We start from the raw sequence: 21,540 nt of genomic DNA, 5'->3' as shown, positions 1-21,540 counted from the left end.
GCAGGGTGTGCTCTGCCGCTGCTGTTGCCGTCAGCATCGTGGCCACATAGGAAAACTTCCCGGCGCAGCGCTGTTTCAGGATGGTGGGGGAGCCCAGGCAAGCTCTGCTGCCACTATTGCTGCTGCGTCTGGGCAGGAAAACTTCCTGGGAAGGGCTCTGTGACTGTCTATGTGCCCAGACAGGTGTGTGTGTGTGTTTACGTGTGTGAGAGAGAAAGAAAGAAAGAAAGAAAGAAAGAAAGAAAGAAAGAAAGAAAGAAAGAAAGAAAGAAAGAAAGCTTATGACCACAACTGTGCCCCAAATTTTGGTTGCTAAGCAAGAGCATTGTTAAGTGAGTTTCACCACATTTTACAAGTTGGCCACACCCACCCGGTCACATGACCACCAAGCCATGCCCACAAAGCCACGCCCGCAGAACCAGTAGCAAAAAAAAATAGATTTCACCCCTGCCATGGACGTTAAGTGAATCCATTGGTCGCAGGAAAGGGGTTGCCAGAAAATGGAAATAAATGCTGATTTCTGGCAGCAATATCATAAATTGTGGTTACGTGACCATGGGGCGTGGCAAATAGCAGTAAATGCAGGCCAGTTGCCAAGTACCTGAAATTCAGTCACATTATGTAGAAGGAGGACTGAGATCAGAAGATGAATTGTCCCTTTCCAGGATCTGTCATAACACTGAATGGTTGCTAAGTGACTGGTGTTAAATAAGGAGCTACCTGTACTTCCATATCCGTATTTGTCTTTTTAATTGAATCTCTGATTAATTTATGATGCTGGATAGTGAGATACAGACTGCAGACTAGAAGTCCTGGACCTGTTAATATCAGGCTGTAACATTTCACAAGTTATAGAACTACACTATTCAACAAGATGCAGCAAGATGCAATTCAGTGGTGAGAAAAATCAGGTCCTGCACTTAGGCAGGAAAAATCAAATGCAAAGGTATAAAATTAGTGGTATGTGACAGTAATAACTGTGAAAACAATGTAGGTGTCTTAGTGGACCACCACTTAAGTATGAGCCTGCAGAGTCACTATCATTATAGTGAAATATCATGAGAAGTGATAGTACAATGATAGTAAAAATGACGCATTAACTAGTGAGGTCACACTTAGAATGTTGCATCCAGTTCTGATCCCCATAGGACAGACAGACAAACAGACAGGGAAGAGAGAGGGAGGGAGGGAGATGGGGGGGGGGAGAGAAAGAAAGAAAGCTGAGACACTAGAAAGAGTACAGAAAAGAGCAACAAAGATTGTAAGGGGTCTCTGGAGACTAAACTGTATGCTGAACAAATAAGGGAGCTTGGTGGTGTTGTTAGTTTCAAAGTCATGTCCGATCCATCACGACCCCATGGACAACATTCCTCCAGGCCTTCCTGTCCTCTACCATCCTCTGGAGTCCATTTAACCTCACACCTACTGCTTCAGTGACTCCATCCAGCCACCTCATTCTCTGTCGTCCCCTTCTTCCGTTGCCCTCAATCTTTCCCAGCATGAGGCTCTTCTCCAGTGAGTCCTTCCTTCTCATTAGGTGGCCAGAGTATTTGAGTTTCATCTTCAGGATCTGGCCTTCTAAAGAGCATGTCAGGGTTGATCTCCTCTAGGACTGACCAGTTTGATTGCCTTGCAGTCCAAGGGACTCACAGGAGTCTTCTCCAGCACCATAGTTCAAAGACTTCAATTCTTTGGCACTCAGCCTTTCTTATGGTCCAGCCTTCACAGCCATACATTGCAACTGGGAAAATCATAGCCTTGACTATATGCACTTTTGTTGGCAGGGTGATGTCTCTGCTTCTTAGTACGCTGTTTGGATTTGCCATAGCTTTCCTCCCCAGGAGCAAGCGTCTTTTAATTTCTTGGCTGTAGTCCCCATGTGTAGTGATTTTGGAGCCCAGGAAAATAAAATCTGTCACTACCTCCATTTCTTCCCCATTTGCCAGAAATGGAGAGGGCCAGATGCCATGATCTTAGTTTTCTTTATGTTGAGTTTCAAGCCAACTTTTGCACTCTCCTTCTTCACCCGCATCAAGAGGCTCTTTAGTTCCTCTTCTGCCATTAAAGTGGTATCATCTGCATATCTGAGGTTGTTGATATTTCTCCCAGCAATCTTAACTGCATATAAGTTAAATAGACAGGGTGACAGTATACAGCCTTCCCGGATTCCTGTCTCAATTTTGAACCAATCAGTGGTTCTGTGTCCAGTTCTCACTGTTGCTTCTTGACCCGCATATAGGTTTCTCAAGAGACAAATAGATGGTCTGGTACTCCCAACTCTTTAAGAACTTGCCACAATTTGTCATGATCCACAAAATCAAAGGCTTTAGCATAGTCAATGAAGCAGAAGTAGATGTAGTTCTGGAATTTCCTAGCTGTCTCCATGATCCAGTGTATGTTGGCAATTTGATCTCTAGTTCCTCTGCCTCTACAAAATCCTGCCTGTACTTCTGGTAGTTCTCGATCCACATACTGCTGAAGCCTAGCTTGTAGGATTTTAAGCATAATCTTACTAGCATGTGAAATGAGTGCAAGGGTGCGATAGTTTGAACATTCTTTGACATTCCCTTTCTTTGGAATTGGAATGTAAACTGACCTTTTCCAATCTTGTGGCCACTGTTGAGTTTTCCAAATTTGCTGGCAAAGTGTAGCACTTTTACTGCATTGTCTTTTAAGATTTTGAATAGCTCAGCTGGAATACTCCAGCTGAATAGTCACCTCCACTAGCTTTGTTGTTGCTCAGATTTCCTAAGGCCCATTTGACTTCACATTCTAGGATGTCTGGTTCAAGGTCAGTGACCACCCCATTGTGGTTATCAGGGATGTTAAGCTCGTTCTTGTATAGTTTTTCTGTGTAATTTTTCCAACCTCTTCTTAATCTCTTCTGCCTCTGTTTGGTCCCTGCCATTTTTGGTCCTTTATCATGCCCATCTTTGCATGAAACGTTCCCTTCATATCTCCGATTTTCTTGAAGAGATTGCTGGTCTTCCCTATTCTATTGCTTTCTTCTATTTCTTTGCACTGTTCATTTAAGAAGGCATTCTTCTTTCTTCTAGCTATTTTCTGGAATTCTGTATGCAATTGATTGTATCTTTCTCTTTCTCCCTTGCCTTTCACTTCCCTTCTTTCCTCAGCTGTTTATAAAGCTTCCTCAAACAGCCATTTTGCTTTCTTGCATTTCTTTTTCTTTGGGATGGTTTTAGTTGCTACCTCTTGTACAATGTTGCAAACCTCCATCCATAGTTCTTCAGGCACTCTGTCTATCAGATCTAATTCCTTAAATCTATTTGTCACCCCTACTGTATTCATCGGGGATATGATTTAGTTCAAGCCTGATTGGCCTAGTGCTTTTCCCTACTTTCTTCAATTATTAAGGGAGCTAGGTCTAGCCTAATTAAGAGAAGGACTAAGGGTAAATAGTTGTCTTCAGCACTTGAGGGGCTACACAGAGAAGAGGGGGTCGACTTATTCCTGAAGGCACCTGAGACAGGACAAGAAGCAATGGGTACAAGCTGGTTAAAGTGTTCACCTGGAACTAAGGAGAAATTTACTGTAAAAATAATTATCTTGCCTCCCACAGCTGTGTGTGTTCCATTGTTGGAGGTTTTCGAGAAAATATTGGGCAGCCATTTGCCTTGAACGGGGTTGGACTAGACGACCTCCAACAGCCTTTCCAGCCCTGTGATTCTTGAAAATTTTTCAGGATTTCCAAATAGCACAAACAGTAGTGAGTTGCACTGGTGGTTGTTATCCAGCAGCACCTGAAGACCTATATGTTCTCCAAATAACAACCCACTACCCACATTTGGGAAAAACTACTGTAATATTCTTTGGCTCAGTTTTTGTTAACAGTGATGACACATACCTGACATTCCCAAATCGTACAAGCAATGAGTATGACGACTTAACACATATAGATTTCACAGAAGATAATGTTGGAAAAGCTCTTCGCAACTTGAAACCATCTCTATCCATTGGACCTGACAGACTATGTGTTTACTTCTTAAAAAAGCTTTCTACTAATTTAGCAGGACCCCTAAGTATAATCTTTGATAAAGCTTTCATAACCAGTTCCCTTCCCAATCTTTGGTCTCTAACCACAGTCATTCCAATCTTCAAAAAAGGCGACCCCAGCTTAGCTGAAAATTACAGACCAATCTCCCTATGCTGTGTTGCATGCAAAGTAATGGAATCCATCATCAACCAATCCATTACCTTCCACTTAGAAATACACAACCTACTCTCAAATAAACAATTTGGTTTCAGAAAAAAATAATCATGCAACTTACAACTTCTCCACTGTAAAAACCTATGGACTACAAATCTTGATCTAGGCAAAAAAATTGATACAATCTACATAGACTTCTACAAAGCTTTTGACTCAGTAGTACATGATAAACTTCTCCTAAAATTAAAATCCTATGGCATTTCAGGACCCCTACACAATTGGATATCTGCTTTTCTGTCTAACAGACAACAAGTAGTTAAAATTGGTAATGCTCTATCAAATCCTGTTCCTGTCAAGAGTGGCGTTCCTCAAGGTAGCGTTCTTGGACCAACTCTCTTTATAATATACATAAATGATCTTTGTGACCATATCTCAAGTAACTGTGTTCTCTTTGCTGACGATGTCAAACTGTTTAACACCACCGACAATACATCTATCATTCAAAAAGACCTTGATCATCTAACCGCTTGGTCTAAAATTTGGCAACTACAAATCTCAACCAGCAAATGCTCAGTCTATTGGAAAAAAGAACCCAATCACTAAGTACATGCTTGATGGACATTACCTTACAGATGACCCCCACCCTGTCAAAGACCTTGTAGTTTTTATATCTAATAATCTAAGTGCCAAAGCCCACTGCAACTACATAGCAAAAAAGGCTCTAAGAGTTGTTAACCTAATCCTATGTAGCTTCTTTTCCAAAAACACCACACTACTGACCAGAGCATATAAAACATTTGCTAGGCCAATTCTTGATTACAGCTCACCTGTCTGGAACCCATACCATATTTCTGACATCAATACAGTTGAGCGTGTCCAGAGGTATTTTACGAGAAGAGTTCTCCACTCCTCCGTAACCAACAAAATACCTTATTCCACCAGACTTGAAATCCTGGGTTTAGAAAACTTGGAACTCTGTCGCCTTCGATAGGACCTGGGTTTAGCTCATAGAATCATCCGTTGTAATGTCCTTCTTGCTAATGACTACTTCAGTTTCAACTACAATAACACAAGAGCTACCAATAGATTTAAACTGAATGTCAACCGCTCCAGTTTGGATTGCAGAAAATATGATTTCTGTAACAGAATTATCTGTGCTTGGAATGCATTACCTGACTCTGTGGTCTCTTCTCATAACCCCAAAAGCTTTAAACAACATCTATCCACTGTTGACCTCACCCCATTCCTAAGAGGACTTTAAGGGGCGTGCATAAGAGCACAAACGTGTCTACTGTTCCTGTCCTATTGTTTCTTTCCCTATATATATATATATGCTTATACTTCCTTGTTTCTCCTCATATATATGTTTATATATTATATAATCTTTTTGTGTTATGCTTGTGTATATTGTTATGACAAAATTAAATAAATAAATAAATATTGTATCAGATTACTTCAAAGTCTTACAAAATATGCAAATAGCAGTATATGTTTTAAGCCTAGCAAGTGACAAGGTAACGTGAGAAAAGATTTCTCCAAATTGCAACTCGTCGAATGGATTCAATATGAACTAAATCATAATGCGTTTGGGTTAGGTTGGGTTGGTGAGAACCCAGACAGTTGTAATTTTTTCCGTTGTTAAACCAGGGTTTAGCATGATGTGTGAACTCAGTTATGATTTTGTTTCTTTTCTCATTTCTTCTCTTAGACAAAATTTCTTCTTCAGCTATGACATTTTATAATGCAACTAAATCTTTGGCAAAAATGATAGACTCACAAGGAGATTGGTTTCCAGTACCCAGCTTGATAGACCATAACAATTTTAGGCCCTTTTGCTTGCTACAAAAGAAAAGGAAGACATCATGGTGGCAAAGCTGTCCTTTCCATAAAACTGATTACCAGTTTCATCATCTGCTGTTATCAGGAAATGACACTTCAAGTCTAGGTAATATTCAAGAGTCTATCTCATACATATATTTTTACATGGGATTATCTGTCTGTTGCATTTTGAGAAAAGTACAAAAAAATTAAGAGTACATTTTTAACACTAACTTTTGTATCATCTGTATGTATGTACTCAAAATGTGCGAACAAAGTTAGAAATCTCAGAAATTTCCAGAGGCGGAAGGATAAAAAAATGAATATTCAGTGACTGATCGTAAGCTTTCAGGATCCTTGATCTCATGTTTATGAAAACTGGAATAAATAGCAAAGTTGAAAAAACAGATTATCCAAAATCCATTTATGATGTCTAAAACAAGACTCAGCAAGCATTTTTATAGGGTTTATTTTCTACTGAAGCTCTGTTAGGCGAGTGAGATGATATCACAAGGTGTTATTGAGGTTGCAAGTTTTGGACTCATTTTTTCCCCCACTGAGGGTTATTTAAGGATCAAAATTGATGTTTTCAGTTTGGAGAAAGTAACTAAGGGCTAATTTTTCCACATAGAAACACCATATATCAATTAAAGCTGATCAAAGGCACTCTTTATAAGTAATGCTTGTTTTTCTAGATCAGCGATAATTAAACTTTTGGGTTTGAAGTTTCAAAAATTCTGAAGACGTTTAATTTGACTCTTCTAGCATATCGCACACACACACACACACACACACACACACACACACACACACAAAAACCCTCATATCTCTATCTCCCACTCACACAGTAGACTATCCTAATGTGCACTCAATGGCACACAGACAGTGGCACTCAACAACAGTGCTAGGCCTGAAGTGGAGGCCTGTGTCTCGACTTTAGTCCTAGTGTTACCTCTGCCATTCAAAAGGGCTGCCTCATACTGTTTCTCAAGGTGCAAGAGCCTTAGGGAATGGCATGATTGCCCCTGCAACTCAGTGGTCCTCAGGATCTGCCCCATGTTCTCTTCCTGTTAACGGCCACCTGCCAACCACCCTAGGCTGCTATGGTCACACCAGGCCTTCATTTGTGAAATGGCTTTAGAGAATGCTCTTCTGCAACCACTGTTTTGGCAAAAATAGTTTTGCCTCTGCAAAACTATGTGAAAACATGTCCCATTCTCACACAATTTCCAGAAGTTCTGGATGAAAGAGCATGGCCTTCTGACGTGATTGGTGGAGGGTCTGGAGGCATACCCCATTCTCATGCAGCCTCTAGAACTTCTGAAAATTATATAAGAACAGGCCGTGCTTTTGAGAATAATTATTGATGTTGATGAATGCTGGAGTAAATTACCAATGTGTCACCCATAATGTCACGGTGTACATACATGTCATATGTTTACCGTCACTGCTCTAAATGGTGCCCATGAATGCTAGCTTATCAACAGGCATCTCCATTTGTTTTTCCTCCTGATTTATTGTTAGATTGTTTGTTTTGTAATTACTGTATTTTTCAGAGTATAAGATGCATCGGAGTATAAGTTGCATATAGTTTTTGGGGAGGAAAATAAGAAAACTGATTGGTAGATGGATTGGCCTCCCGGAATACCTCCAATCAGCTGTTCCCAGAGATGAATTTTAGCAAGTTTCCTTGGTTGTGAGGAATGTGAGCTCTGTGCCTTGCGTTTTTTTGCTTTTTTTTTTTTCTGTCTCTGAAACTTTGTTTCAGAAAAAAACCTTTCTCTGCCTCTGAAGCTCTGTTTGGGGGCTTCTTTTCTGAAGCTCTGTTTGGGGGCTCCGTTTCTGATGCTTTTTTCAGTCTCTGAAACCTCCGTTTGAGAAGCTGGGTGGGGCTACATTGGAGTATAAGACATATCCAGATTTTCACCCTCTTTTTTTGGGGAAAAAGGTGCATCTTATACTCTGAAAAATACGGTAGCTTGTCCGATATGGAAATCATTCCATCAGTAAGCATGTCCTCTCCATGATAATCCTATGGCCTAACCCAAGCATTCAAAATTCCAAGTATGTTCACAAGCCAAAAAATTATGAACCCCTGGTGTTGATGTGTCTTTCAGGCGCCAGCAATGAGAAGTAATCATGAATAGTCTTAAACAGAAGTTTTATTATTTATTATTATTTATTATCAGCTATGTTACAAGAATCTCACCACTAATTGTATTCCTTTGGGAATAATCACACAAGGCTGTAGGGATTCTGGGGGAGATCAGGCCTGTGCTGCTTTCTGCAGTGCAAGGATTCTAAGTTCAGCCCCCTCTTAACTCTTCCCTCGATCTAGCTGGAGTTTCTAATCTACCACAATCTCCAGGCTATATACTTGGCTTTTCAAGGAGAATCGTTTCTGTGTAGACTATGACATATCATGGTATTCAAAGCAGATACAGAGTGATCACTAGTAGCTTGAACAACTGTAATCCAGGGTTAGAATTGAGTTCAGTCAGACATGGTATAGATGCCATTACAAAACTTACGCATTGGCAATCAGGGAAGAAAAAAAATGAGATAGGTTTGATCTGTAATCTGGTTACCTAAAGGCTGTTTAATATTTTCTTCAAGGCCATCTCCATACTCTTTTACACCATCTCAGACTTATTTCCAAATACTGTGTGCAAAGAAACCATTGACAAGGTGCCATGGGAACAAACTACAGACATACTCCCTTCACTGTCCATGGATAGTGTTGATTGATCACAGAGCTGTGACTTGGATGAGGAAATTTCACACGAAACATGTATAAAATATGGGCTGTGGAGTTTTGTTTTCCCAAATCCAGGGTAGCTCTTCCAATGAATCAGATATCCAAAACATCTCCTCCTGCATCTAGAATCCAGATTACAATCCTCATATTCTTTTTTTCTATATACAAGGAAGGGGAGGAATATATTTAGAACATAAGGGGCAAGGCCCAATGGAAGATCAGATGATTCTTCACAGGGAATTACTGGGGTCATTTGCTAGGTACCTGAGAAGAGAAAATGGATTTTGAGTTCAGCTTTTTAGATTGGTAGATAAAGGATAAAAACATAGTGGAAAGCCATACCAAATTACCCACAGCAATCCTGTGTGGAAGTTGTCACATATTATGAGTAGTGCATACCTTAACCGTGAGAAAAGTCACAGAAATATAGTCAAACTAAATCCACTTGATGACCCTAGAGAGAAAAGAGATAGATAACTAGAACCAGGTTGTTGTCTCACCTTTGAGGTAAAGGGGCATAAGAAATGCCATTATTTACAGTACATGGTGTTAATATCTGACTGCATTAGAGTCCAGTTAGTAGAAAAAAATATATAAGTGCCTAGAAACCCATAGTAATCTTATTCCATAATATTATCAATGTTACATTTCAGTTACAAAGGTTACAGTTGGATTGCCTTCTTTATCCTTCTAATGGAAGAGCTCTTGGAGTATATAATCTAGTTATAGTTGGAGTATATAACCTAGTGCAAGATTCAGGAATGATAGCCACAGGTTTGCACAAAAAGAAGAAATGTCTATGGAGGAATATACTGTATTTTTTTTTACTGTAGAAGAAAGTTCTATAAGTGGTCATCCATATAGTCCTTGACTTACAACTGTAACTGAGCCCATAATTATAGTTATAAGTCATGACAATCATAAAGTGGTCTATCACATGATCTTTTTTGCAGTGTCTTTAAGTGAACCCTACAGTCATTAAATGACCCAATTGTTCACTATGGGTTGTTGTTTTTCTAGAAACTAGAAGTAAATGCTAGTTTCAGGGGGAAAATGTAAATGTTGAAAATCATGTGACCACTGCAAATGGTCATAAATGCAGGCTGGTTACCAAGTGCCAAAATGCAGTCTCATGACTGTAGGAAGGGTACATTCTGAATCCTAGTTTATATCGAAAATTTTATTGGTTTATTGAAAGTAACAGTCTGAGATCACATAGTTGATTAAATCTCTAATATTAAAAAATGGTCTAGAAAAATAATGCCGCCTCCTGAAAGGCCATTGCAAAAAATAAAAAGACTTTTATTGTCAGGGTTCCAAGTAATACACCCATAGAAAAGTTTCATCGTTCCAAAGAAAAAGGTAGGGGCTGGAGTAAACTAACAGTCTTTCTAGAAACAGTCTTGACTTGGTGACAAATATCACAAGAGGAAACATAATCCTTGATATCTGCCATCAGAAATTGCAAAACACTCCATTTGTCCCAACAGTTCTTTGTCAAGGTAGCGTTGCAATATTTTTTCCCCTAAGCATAGGGGAATATATAAGTAGCTGTTGTGAAACAACCATCTATTATTTACAGACAAACAAGTTCTAAAGCACACTCTTACCTTTCAAAGGTACTTTTTCAAGAACAACTGAAAATATACCAACTTGCAAGTATAGATATTTCCTACTTTCTGGAACTCTTAGTATGAACTGTAATTAATTAGATAATGCTGATTTAGGTTAGAAACAGTTTGATTCAGTATCAACAGAATCTTTTGCTGCCAGGATTGCCTATCTCTCATTAAAATAGTTGTCTGCTGCTCCATTTCTATGTGTTTCTGTAGTACTTCTTCTAACATTATGATTTTTGTCAATATTTGTTCTCTAGTTCTCAACAATTCAGAGTTATTCACCTTTGAAGTCACTGTAGATGGGACACTGAAGGGGGATATTAGTGGAATACCTGACACTGAAATAACTACTGCTGTCAGCATTTCTTATGAAAGGTCGGTAAAGATGAAAAAGATACATGTTCCAATCCAAGACCTTGATTCTTTGATGAAAGAAAAGTAAGTATAACATAAACAAGCAAATGAAAAAAGACTCCAGCCACATTTAACATTGTCCTCAAGTTCTCCATTCTTCTAAAACAGTACTTTACATAAAGTCTCTGATTAATTGACCTCAATTAGTTTCAATTTTAGCAGTTGCATAGCTTTCCTACAAGAGAAGCTGTACCCAACCTAATCTTTCGAATCTTCCAGTGATGTATCTATCACCACTACAGTTGAGTCTATCTACCTTATTGTTGCTGGTCCTCTTCTTCTCTTTCCTTCCTAGCATTACAGATTTATTCACAGAACTATGTCATTGGTTCCAAAATATAATATAATTGAAAGCCTTTAGACAGTTGTAAATCTTCAACTGCAACAAGATTTAATTCTTTCTAAGCATTAACCAAATATGGTAAAGAATATAGCTCAGAAATGTACACAGGAAATGGAAAGGAATTCAACTGTATAGGATTACTTATTGCAACGGAACCTATAGTAATTGGATTGGGGGTTTTGTTCCCAAAAAGTTATAAATTGAATTGCAGTCTATTTTATTGCAGTCTATACATGTATTCTTTTTTAGAAAAATCAACAATGAGCATCCATTTATTAAACAATCAAAGAAGCTTCAAAGGAACTTGTATGTGATCACTGCATCAGCAGAAGCTGTAGAAATGACAAAGTTTGGAGAAACTGACAAAGTGGAAAGCAGCATCTTTCATAAAGCCTACATCAAACTGAGCCTGAAGGTCTAATATGAATAGTGAATTATGAAATTGAAAGAAAAAAAATGCCTTTCCTCTCACCAAGTTATTTTATCCCATACACCTGATCCAAAATTTTATTTTGTCTTTTAGGGTGCCAGAGATAGGAAGAAAATAATCACTATTCCAAAGGGGTGCATTTTGGCATTCAAAGCTAAGAAATTATTTATAGAAGAAGAAACTGTAGGTAAGGGGCTCTTTTTATCTGAGGCTTGTGCCAATGACTAGTTTCCTGAAAATGTTACTGTTCCAGCCAAGTTGAAAGTTTCAAAGATTTAGCAGTTGGCTGATGACAGGTAGACGTGAGCTGGATAGATACTTGATCTAATAAAGTGCAGTTCTCATTTTTATCCATTTTCTCAAGAAAGGCAGATGTTGGTATATTTGAATTCAACCTTCTATTCAATGCAGCACAGCTGCCTGTGTCTCCTACTTCCAGTCTCTCCAGTCTCTACTTTCCAACTGCTTTTATTGTTAGAGTTTTGTTTATATAATTCAATTGAAATCTTTTTTCCTACAACTTAAAGTCATCATTTCATTTCTGGATTCTGGAATGAATGAGAGCTATGTATGTTCTTTTCTTCATAACATACAGGTAGTCCATGATTTACAACCATAATTGAACCCAAAGTTTTCAGTGCTAAGCAAAACAGGTGTTAACTGAGTTTTGCCCCATTTTACAAACTTTCTGGCCACAGTTATTAAGTGAATAACTGCAGTGTTAAGTTAGTAAGAGTGTTGTTAAGTGAATCTGGCTTTTGCATTGACGCATTGTCAGAAGGTTGCAAAGCTGATTACATAATCCCAGGACAATGCAACTATCATAAGTACATGCAAGTTGCCAAGTGTCTGAATTTTGATCATTTGACCATAAGGATACTATAATGGTCATGTGAAAAACAGTCATAACTCACTTTTTTCAGTGCCACTGCAACTTCAATAGGGCACTAAAAGAATGGTTGAAAGTTGATGACTACTGATATAGGTATTTGAAGAATGCTATCAGAGCCTTTCCCAGTCTTCTCTAACAGTGAGGCCATCAGACATTCCTAATTTCTTTAATTCTCTGATCATTACTTCCTTTCTCTGAACTTATTTATTCTTTCTGGATATATCTGGAAAGGAAGTGACTTATACTGGGCACAATACTTAAGATAATGTTTGATCAAAATCAAAGTACTACTTTCCGTGATAAAAACTAACTTCTATTGGTGCAAACCAAAATTTCATTTGCCTTTTTGCAACCAGCCATATTGCAAAATGAACATGAGTCAGCAGTGTAATCAACTATTATTCTAAAATCTTTTCCTGACTCCACACTCCCACAATCCTATTTCCTGATCCAAAGAATTTCCTTTTTCTAGCACAGAAGGCTCGGAAGCTATTTATTTTATGAAGTTTTTTGAGTTCCACTGATGTGCATGTCTTCTCACTTTCTTGCTCTTGATTGTTAAACCATCTACTCCTTTATGTCCATGAAGACTCAGTCATCCAGGCCAAAGGGTCTACAAGTTGAATCATGGACCAAACTTCGTTAGTCTGAGGCATTTCATTGATCATCCAAGCAACTTCATCAGTCAGAACAAAATTAGAGTCAGAGACTCATTAGAATGTACCAACTCTTGCCACACCAACTTCAGGGATTTCTCCCCAAATTGCATTGCAGTATGTCAGTAAAGACTCAATTATCAATATCACTTATTGAGCCAAGATGGCACAGTGCTTAGAATGCAGTACTGCAGACTACTTCTGCTGATTGCCGGTTGCCAGCAGTTTGGCAGATCGAGTCCCACCAGCTCCAGGTTGACTCAGCCTTCCATCCTTCTGAGGTCAGTAAAATGGGGACCCAGATTATTGGGGCAATATGCTGACACTGTAAACCACTTAGAGAGGGCTGTAAAGCACTGTAAAGTAGTATATAAGTCTAAGTGCTATTGCTATCCAAGCCAAAGGTATCTAAAGGTTGAATCAAGGCAACTGGACCAAACTTTGTAATCTGAGACATTTACATTCCAATGATTTTCTACCTAACTAATTTTGCTCTTACTAATGGAGTTGCTTAGATGAGCAATGAAACATGTCAGATTACACAGTTTGGTCCAGTTGCCTTCATTCTACTCTCTGCATCTACAATATACTCTGCGAACTATTAGGGAGGGCTGTCTTTGCCCTCTTTTTCTCACATGTGGTAGGCTGAATTGCCTTTTATTCCTCTGGAATGCACCCCCTCCCTCCTGGGGATCCACCTCCTCAGTACAGTCCATTATATTTTCTTTGCAATTAAAGTCAACTCCATCTCCATCATTTTGCTATATTTTGCCTCTGATATAAGTCCCTGTTTGCTTTAGTTTAGACATAGTGGGATGATTTTCATGCTTTGGATGACCCTGCTTGGAAGTATATATTTTGACATACATATCATCTTAGCATTCTTTTTCATCCCTGCCAGGAGGCCCCCTCACCAGGCTACAATGAGACTGCATAGCAGGATTTGGAGGCACAATTATCCTGGGGATAATTCATCCCTCTTTTCAAAAAATGTGTTTGGCAGGGAGATTTGAATGTAGAATTAAGGTGTTTCTTTTTCTCAGTGTTTCTTTGAAAGCTTAAAAATTACAGATAAGTTCTTTTTCCAAAAATTTGCATATGCTAGCATGATGTAAACAACTGCGTTTTCCTAATTTTTACTTTAGGTATTTCTTATTATTCAAGTAGTAAAAAAGGAACTTTTGGTAAGTGTACTTCAGCCATTTTATTTTACTATTTTAATGAATATATCATGGTATACCTGAATTCTTTATTCAGTTACTGCTTCTAGAGTAGACATCATTATCTACATCAGGGGTGTCAAACTCACAGCCCATGGGCCACATGTGTCACGTGCTAGCCACGCCCACCCTTGTTTTAGTGAAGGGGGGGAGTCACAATACGTCATATGACAACAACGTGACGCCACGAGTTTGACAACCCTGATCTAGATGAAGGATCCAGAAGCCCAGAGCAGCACACCTCTTCCAAGATTATTGTCAAAACAGCAGTCCTCTGTAGTAGGCATGACTGAGAAATGGCTGCCTGAACATCATCAAATGAACTTGCATGATTGAGGAAGGACTTGAACATTAAACATTAAAATAAGAATTTATCAATTAGGTAATGATAACAAAATAGAAAGTCAGAGGTTTAAAATAGTACTACCTATTTACTTTCACAAGAAAAAAGTAGGCTGTTCTACATCCATGCCCAGCTGTGAAACTACAGCACAAATTCTCATTGGGAGAGAAAAGGAAACTTGGTATCGTATATTAAATCTAAATTAGGCATCATATTATATGTTTTTTTTAAAAAATCAAATAAGTCTAATCTTGCCTTTACTAAGGCATATTGACCTCCAAGAAATATGTATAGAAGTGTATGAGGACAAATTATGCACTGTAAAGATCATTTGGAGGTGGGAGATACTTCCAACATAATCTACTGGATCCCCTGCAAGGATTGCCTGTGAGTATGTAGGACAAATGGAGCAGAAGCTAACTATCAAATTGCAAGAACACAAGCAAGCGGTCAGATGAGGAGACCCAAACTCATTGTCACTTCACATTACAATAATCAAGTACATGCATTCAATTTTGCAGCTACTAAGATTGTTGAACAAGCAGGCATAAAAACAGACAGGGAAGTGACTGAAGCCTAGGAAATGAAGCCCCTTGCCAATTATCAGGAGTGCTGATTTGCCTCCAGCTTATCCAGTTCTTAGGAAGTGGTGGCTTGGCAGTACAAGGAAACAATAGCCAACAACTTAAAATGTACACTGAGAGCGTAGGCACCAAGACAAATTCCTTGTGTGTCCAATCACACTTGGCCAATAAAAAATTATATTCTATTCTATTCTATTCTATTCTATTCTATTCTATTCTATTCTAAAAGCCAGCCATTAATTCCCCAATCTACCTCTAAAAAGCTACATGCAACAGGCAACATATAAATAGCACACACCCAACAGCCCAAAGCACACAAAGAAATCCCTGAGGATGGGCTGACAAAACCTCTGGCCCCAGTGACCAACTCAGACTGGATCCTGCAACATTATCCTGGGACATATTTGCCTTAATTTGGGGAAGACATATTCCAGGTCCCTGGCTTTAGGACAAGTGAGTGAAATATAGTAAATTTGTAAGATAGTATATGAATTTTTTGAAAAGCTATGATTGGCACATCATTGCTCTAAATCTAAAATATGGGATGACAACAGGAGTTCTTTATATGCAAAAGTACCGTAGGTAAGAAAGAAAGTACAGATTTTTTTCAAAAAATTTATTATACTGGATGCAGTGGTGGGTTACTACTGGTTAACCTTGGATCAGGCGAACCGGTAGCAGTGGCGGCGGGAGGCTCCATTCACCTGCCTGGACACTTCTGCGCATACGCAGAAGCATTGCACGAAGGCACACCTGTGAGCAAACTGCTAACTATGGGTTTTGAAACCCGCCCCTGACTGGATGAGAAGGCCAACTAAACTGACAGGTCTGAGATTGATGTTGTTATTGTATCATTCTATTTCTTCATCCTATTGATGTAATTCTTTTAACATTTCAGGTACAAGATTTGCGTCTGAAAGTGCAGGTAAATTTTTTTTGTTCGCTCTCTTTCATTTCTCTCTCATATATATATTTCATTTCAGAGTTCTTTGCCCTTATGCAAGTATGTTTAAGATGTCAATTCAAGCCTAATTAAGCAACACAGGAAATCTAAAGAGTTGCTAAATTCAGAATGAAACGCCTGCAATAGATGCTTCTAAATTTTAGCAGCTATTTATACAAGTTACCTAGGGAAGTACTATGAATATTACCCATTTAAAATATTTCTAGCTTATACAAAATGTTTCTATTGATTACTAATAAACTTTTTTCTTTTGCTTTTATATTTTTTCAAAGTTGAGGACCTTAGCAAAAGTGCGAGTGTAAAAGGTACACTGATTTCTTCATTTATATTGAATTTTGTGAAAAACAATTAGTGGGACTTTTGAAAAATGTATCATTAAAAAAATTACATTACTAGAAGTTATCAGTTTCCTGGAAGTTCAACTTCATAGCAGAAATCATGATACATTTTGGTCAATGCGCATGTGTAAAAATGGGAAAAGTCAATATTAATATTTCAAAAGGATCCAATCACAAATGCAAGCACCAGAGGAATTAAGAGCCTTGGGATTTTTCTCCTAAAAATTTTATGTTTATCATGAACAACCTGCTGCCCACTCATAGCCATATTGGCTAGGAATTAAGGAAGCTGAATATGCCAGTTAGAAGCTGAACTGATGCTTTCTTAACTCTAGTTCTACAATCCCCCAAAAAATATTTTCGTTGGCTCTCTGTCTTAATACAAAACATGAAGTCAGAAATATGCTTATGATATTCACGGCGGGTGGGAAGGTCTTCCATAATATACCAGTGTGATCAATGGTGAAATCTAAAATATCTTGCTACTGGTTCTGTGGAATGGCTTGGTGGGCGTGGCTTGGTGGGCATCTGACTAGGTGGGCATGGCCAACTTGACGTCACTCATGTCACTCACTGTTAGAACCAGGAGCTGCACATTCTGAAGTACATTCTGTCCTTCTGAAGCCCCCAGTGCTTTGAGTTTCCCTCTGGCTTGACTGCCCAAGCAAACCTCAGAGCCTTCTATTGCCCTGCTCTCCAATCTGGAGGGCAGCACATCACCCCCGCCAATCCTCCGTACAAGCCCCTCATCCTGTTTCTGCAAAGGCAGAGACTCCCCCTTGCAGGGCGACCCAAAGAGGGAAGGGGGATGCTGCACAAAAAGCCGCCTTCCACCCAGGCCTCCTCCTGCAGCCAAACGCAGCCAGCTGTGTGCCCTTTCCTCAAATAGGCTGTGCATGGGTTGCTTGGAGAATGAGTGAGCAAGAGAGCTCTCCAACCTCTGTGTGTGTGTGTGTGTGTGAGTGAGAGAGAGAGAGAGAGAGAGGGAGGGAGGGAGGGAGGCAGGGAGCGATCTGAAGTTGAGGCACCCAAACATCTGGCAGCGGTGGGGGCGGCTTCTGAGCAGCCCTGAGTCAGCTACTACTCTCTGAGTCTCGCCGTTCTCCTTGGCCCCTTCCATTCAAGCAGCAGCAGGCTCTGTTGGACAACAGGGCCTCTCATTTTTCCCATGGCGCGGCATACGCTTGATACCTCTGCTTGTCTGCTTGCAAGCGGTGAACTTCTCTTCTTCTCTTGGGATGCTGGTACTGACACCATGGGTGCATAGCTTGTCAGCGCTGAGCAGGGAAGCCACTATCACATCACTCCCCCTTGCTTCCCCAAGCGCAAAGCACGGGCCATGCACTTCCTCACCAAACTGGCCACTGGCAAAAAGCCAAGGGCAGACAGCTGATCAATGCCCCGCATGCAGCATTGCCCAGCCACTGGTGGGGATGGAGCAGCTAGCCCATGATGGGCAGGAATGATTCCCGTGGACCCCACTCCTGCTTGAGCAGGAAGGATGATACAGAAGACTCAGAGGAGAAAAATCATGAGGTTTTGTGCCAGGCGGCTGGCCCTGCAGTGGCGGCTTGAATGGCCTAACTAAAGTTGTGCTTGCTGGTGAATGTTGGCATGGGGGCCTCAGCTGCAACGCTGCTCCAGCCAGCCAGCCCTAGCCCAAGCTGGGCTGGCTGCTCCATCCCCACTGGCAGCTAGGCGATGCTGTGCATGAGGCATTGAGCAGCTCTTGGCCGCATGTTTCTTTGCCGGTGGCCAGCCCGGTGAGGAAGCGCATGGCCTTGGCTCTCCACTCAGGGAAGTGAGGGGGAGTGGCATGACAGCGGCTTCTCTGCTCAGCCACTCAATGCCCCACATGCAGCATTGCCTAGCCGCTGGTGGGGATGGAGCAGGGCTGGCCCCACTACTCTTAGGAGGTGGTGGCTTGGCAGCACAAGGAAACAATAGCCAACAACTTAAAAGTCAGCCATCAATTCCCCAATCTACCTCTAAACAGCTACACACAACAGGCAACATATAAATAGCACACACCCAACAGCCCAAAGTACACAAAGAAATCTTTGAGGATGGGCTGACAAAACCGCTGGCCCCAGTGACCAACTCAGATTGGATCCTGCAACATTATCCTGGGACATGTATATTTGGCTTAATTTGGGGAGTATTCCAGGTCCCTAGCTTTAGGACAAGTGAGTGAAATATAGTGAATTTGTAAGATAGTATATTAACTTTTTGAAAAGCTATGATTGGCACATCATTGCTCTAAATCTAAAATATGGGATGACAACAGGGGTTCTTTATATGCAAAAGTACCGTAGGTAAGAAAGAAAGTACAGATTTTTTTCAAAAATTTTATTGTACTGGATGCAGTGGTGGGTTACTACTGGTTAACCCTGTATCAGGCGAACTGGTAGCAGTGGCGGCGGAAGGCTCCACTCACCTGCCTGGACACTTCTGCGCATACACAGAAGCATTGCACGAGGGTACACCCATGAGCAAACTGCTAACTATGGGTTTTGAAACCCGCCCCTGACTGGATGGGAAGGCCAACTAAACTGACAGGTCTGAGATTGATGTTGTTATCGTATCATTCTATTTCTTCATCCTATTGATGTAATTCTTTTAACATTTCAGGTCCAGGATTTGTGTCTGAAAGTGGAGGTAAAAATTTTTTGTCCTCTCTCTTTCATTTCTCTCTCTTATATACATACTTCATTTCAGAGTTATTTGCCCTTATGCAAGTATGTTTAAGATGTCAATCCAAGTCTAATTAAGCAATCACAGGAAATCTAACTGGAAAAGAAGATTCTTTTCTCCAATATGTGTCTTTTGTAGAGCTTGATTGAAAGTCTATAACTTCATTTGACGCAGTGGATAAAGTCTTTTAACAATAACTTAGGCCTATTTGTTTACTATGGGCCTCACAAGAACATTCAGTGTATAGAATAATAAAATAGTCAAAAGAATGTATATCCAGTTTCCCCTATGGAGTCTTCAATTCCTCAATGTAGATGTTGTTTGGAGGATGAGCAGAAATCAAGAAAGAGTCACACTGTATGAGCAGAAATTGTATAATGTTGAATGAGTGTTCACCAGAATTAAGGAGATATTTTGGATAATATTGTCATAGGTTCTTTTAACAATGCCCAATTTGGTGGGCTCAAGACACAAAAGATCCAACAGCACAGGTCCCTGGACAAAACATACAACTGCTTGCATTCTCATGTACTATTATTCACTACTAACTCTTCTGCACAGTTACTGCTACTCTATTATTGCTACTCCCAACTACTACTCCTTGTGAGTACTGCTAGAGAAAAACATTCTTTTTAGGCTGCTTTGTTTCTACACACAAACATACACCTCCCTCTCTCTTCTTCTCTCTCTCAGACATACTTTCAGCTGTTTCATACTATAGCCTTTATGGTCAACCTTGCCATCCTGATGCTGGGGAAGGGGTTTAAAGAAAAGGGAAGAAAGCATCACAGATGCTGGTAATTTTCTGGGAAGCCTGCAACAACAACAACAACAACAACAACAACAACAATAATAATAATAATAATAATAATAATAATAATGGGAAGTGTTCGACTAGTGATCTGTGATATGAAATCCAGCATAGTTATCTCGTTTGCTGTGTATACAGTCTTTTTGTGTAAATAATAAGAATAAGAATAAGAATACAGACTGATAAAGTTTTGGAACACAATAACCCGGATATCACGATTGTGGAAAAGAAAAAAGAGTGGATAGTCAACATTGCTATACCTGGTGATAGCAGAATTGATGAGAAACAACTTGAAAAAGTCACCAGATATCAAGATTTGAGAATCGAATTGCAGAGACTCTGGCATAAACCAGTGCAGGTGGTTCCAGTGGTACTCGGCACACTGGGAGCTGTGCCTAAAGACCTAGGCAAGCAGTTAAAAACAACTGGCGCTGACAAGATCACCTTTGGTCAGCTGCAGAAGGCCACCTTACTGGGATCTGCTCGCATAATTCGCCGATAAATCACGCAGTCCTAAACGCTCAGGAAGTGTTCGACTAGTGATCTGTGATACAAAATCCAGCATAGTTATCTCGTTTGCTGTGTATACTGTCATGGTATTTGTAATGCATTTTTGAATATTCAGTGGACTGAGTTTCAGTTGACTGAGTTTCATGAATGTTCATTTATTTACTTTAATGAATAAAGATGATAATAATAATAATAATTATTATTATTATTATTGCGGGAGGCTACAATTTCTTGGTATGTTTCTTGATGTTGTTGTTGTTATCTCTTTTGTTCATTGAACATGGGGCTCAGTTGGCTGAGAATTTGGAGGTGTGTCACAGATACCGTTGACTGGTGTTGATGAACTAGGATGCTGGCAGGAACCCGTATCAACCATTGGCACCGATTGGTGGTATTTGTGACACATTTTTGAATGCTCGGTTGAATGAGTTTCATGTCTGATGAATAGAAGAGATAATAATAATAATAACAACAACAACAACAACAATAACAATGGCAGCAACAACAACAGCAACATCGGGGGATGCATCGAGGGGTTGCAGCTTCCTGCAATAACACCAGCGGAACTGCAAAAAAAGTGCTACTTGGAGCATCGTACATCTTAAGAAGGTACTTGGTTGATACCTAGGACGCAGGCAGCAATCCGTATCAACCATTAGCACCAGTCAATGGTTTTTGTGATGCATTTTTAAATGTTCAGTTGACTTGAGTTTCATGTTTAATGAAATAATAATAATAATAATATAACACTCAATATGATTCATTCAGAGACCAAACTGTAAAAATATAGAACTTAAAAGGCTCTGAAATGATACTATATGCTGGGAATATTTATTACTGTCTCAATTAAAACAATATCCAAATTTTTATTTTTTAGATTTTTTTATCCTGCTTTTTTCATATACAACGTAAGGCAATGAATATACCAATTTTCCCTTTCCCTTCTACTTTATCCACATTTTTTTCTTCTGGGCATTA

General features: G+C 39.7%; 1 protein-coding gene across 2 annotated transcripts in view; it reads left to right on the top strand.

Moving 5' to 3' along the window:
- Positions 1-21,540, top strand: part of GSDMA (gasdermin A) — a 33,680-nt gene that overhangs the window by 4,313 nt on the left and 7,827 nt on the right. For both annotated transcript variants that reach the window (XM_058183118.1, XM_058183117.1), the window contains exons 2-9: positions 5,877-6,113; positions 10,621-10,801; positions 11,370-11,535; positions 11,644-11,737; positions 14,244-14,282; positions 16,144-16,170; positions 16,482-16,514; positions 19,179-19,205. In XM_058183118.1, the coding sequence (XP_058039101.1) occupies positions 5,897-6,113; positions 10,621-10,801; positions 11,370-11,535; positions 11,644-11,737; positions 14,244-14,282; positions 16,144-16,170; positions 16,482-16,514; positions 19,179-19,205 (784 nt within the window). In that variant the 5' untranslated portion in view covers positions 5,877-5,896. The remainder of the gene's footprint in view (positions 1-5,876; positions 6,114-10,620; positions 10,802-11,369; positions 11,536-11,643; positions 11,738-14,243; positions 14,283-16,143; positions 16,171-16,481; positions 16,515-19,178; positions 19,206-21,540) is intronic.

Source organism: Ahaetulla prasina, chromosome 4 (genome assembly GCF_028640845.1).
Source record: "Ahaetulla prasina isolate Xishuangbanna chromosome 4, ASM2864084v1, whole genome shotgun sequence".
NCBI classification, from domain to species: domain Eukaryota; kingdom Metazoa; phylum Chordata; class Lepidosauria; order Squamata; family Colubridae; genus Ahaetulla; species Ahaetulla prasina.
The sequence above is the reverse complement of the archived record's forward strand: the minus strand, read 5'-3'. Positions and strand labels throughout refer to the sequence as shown.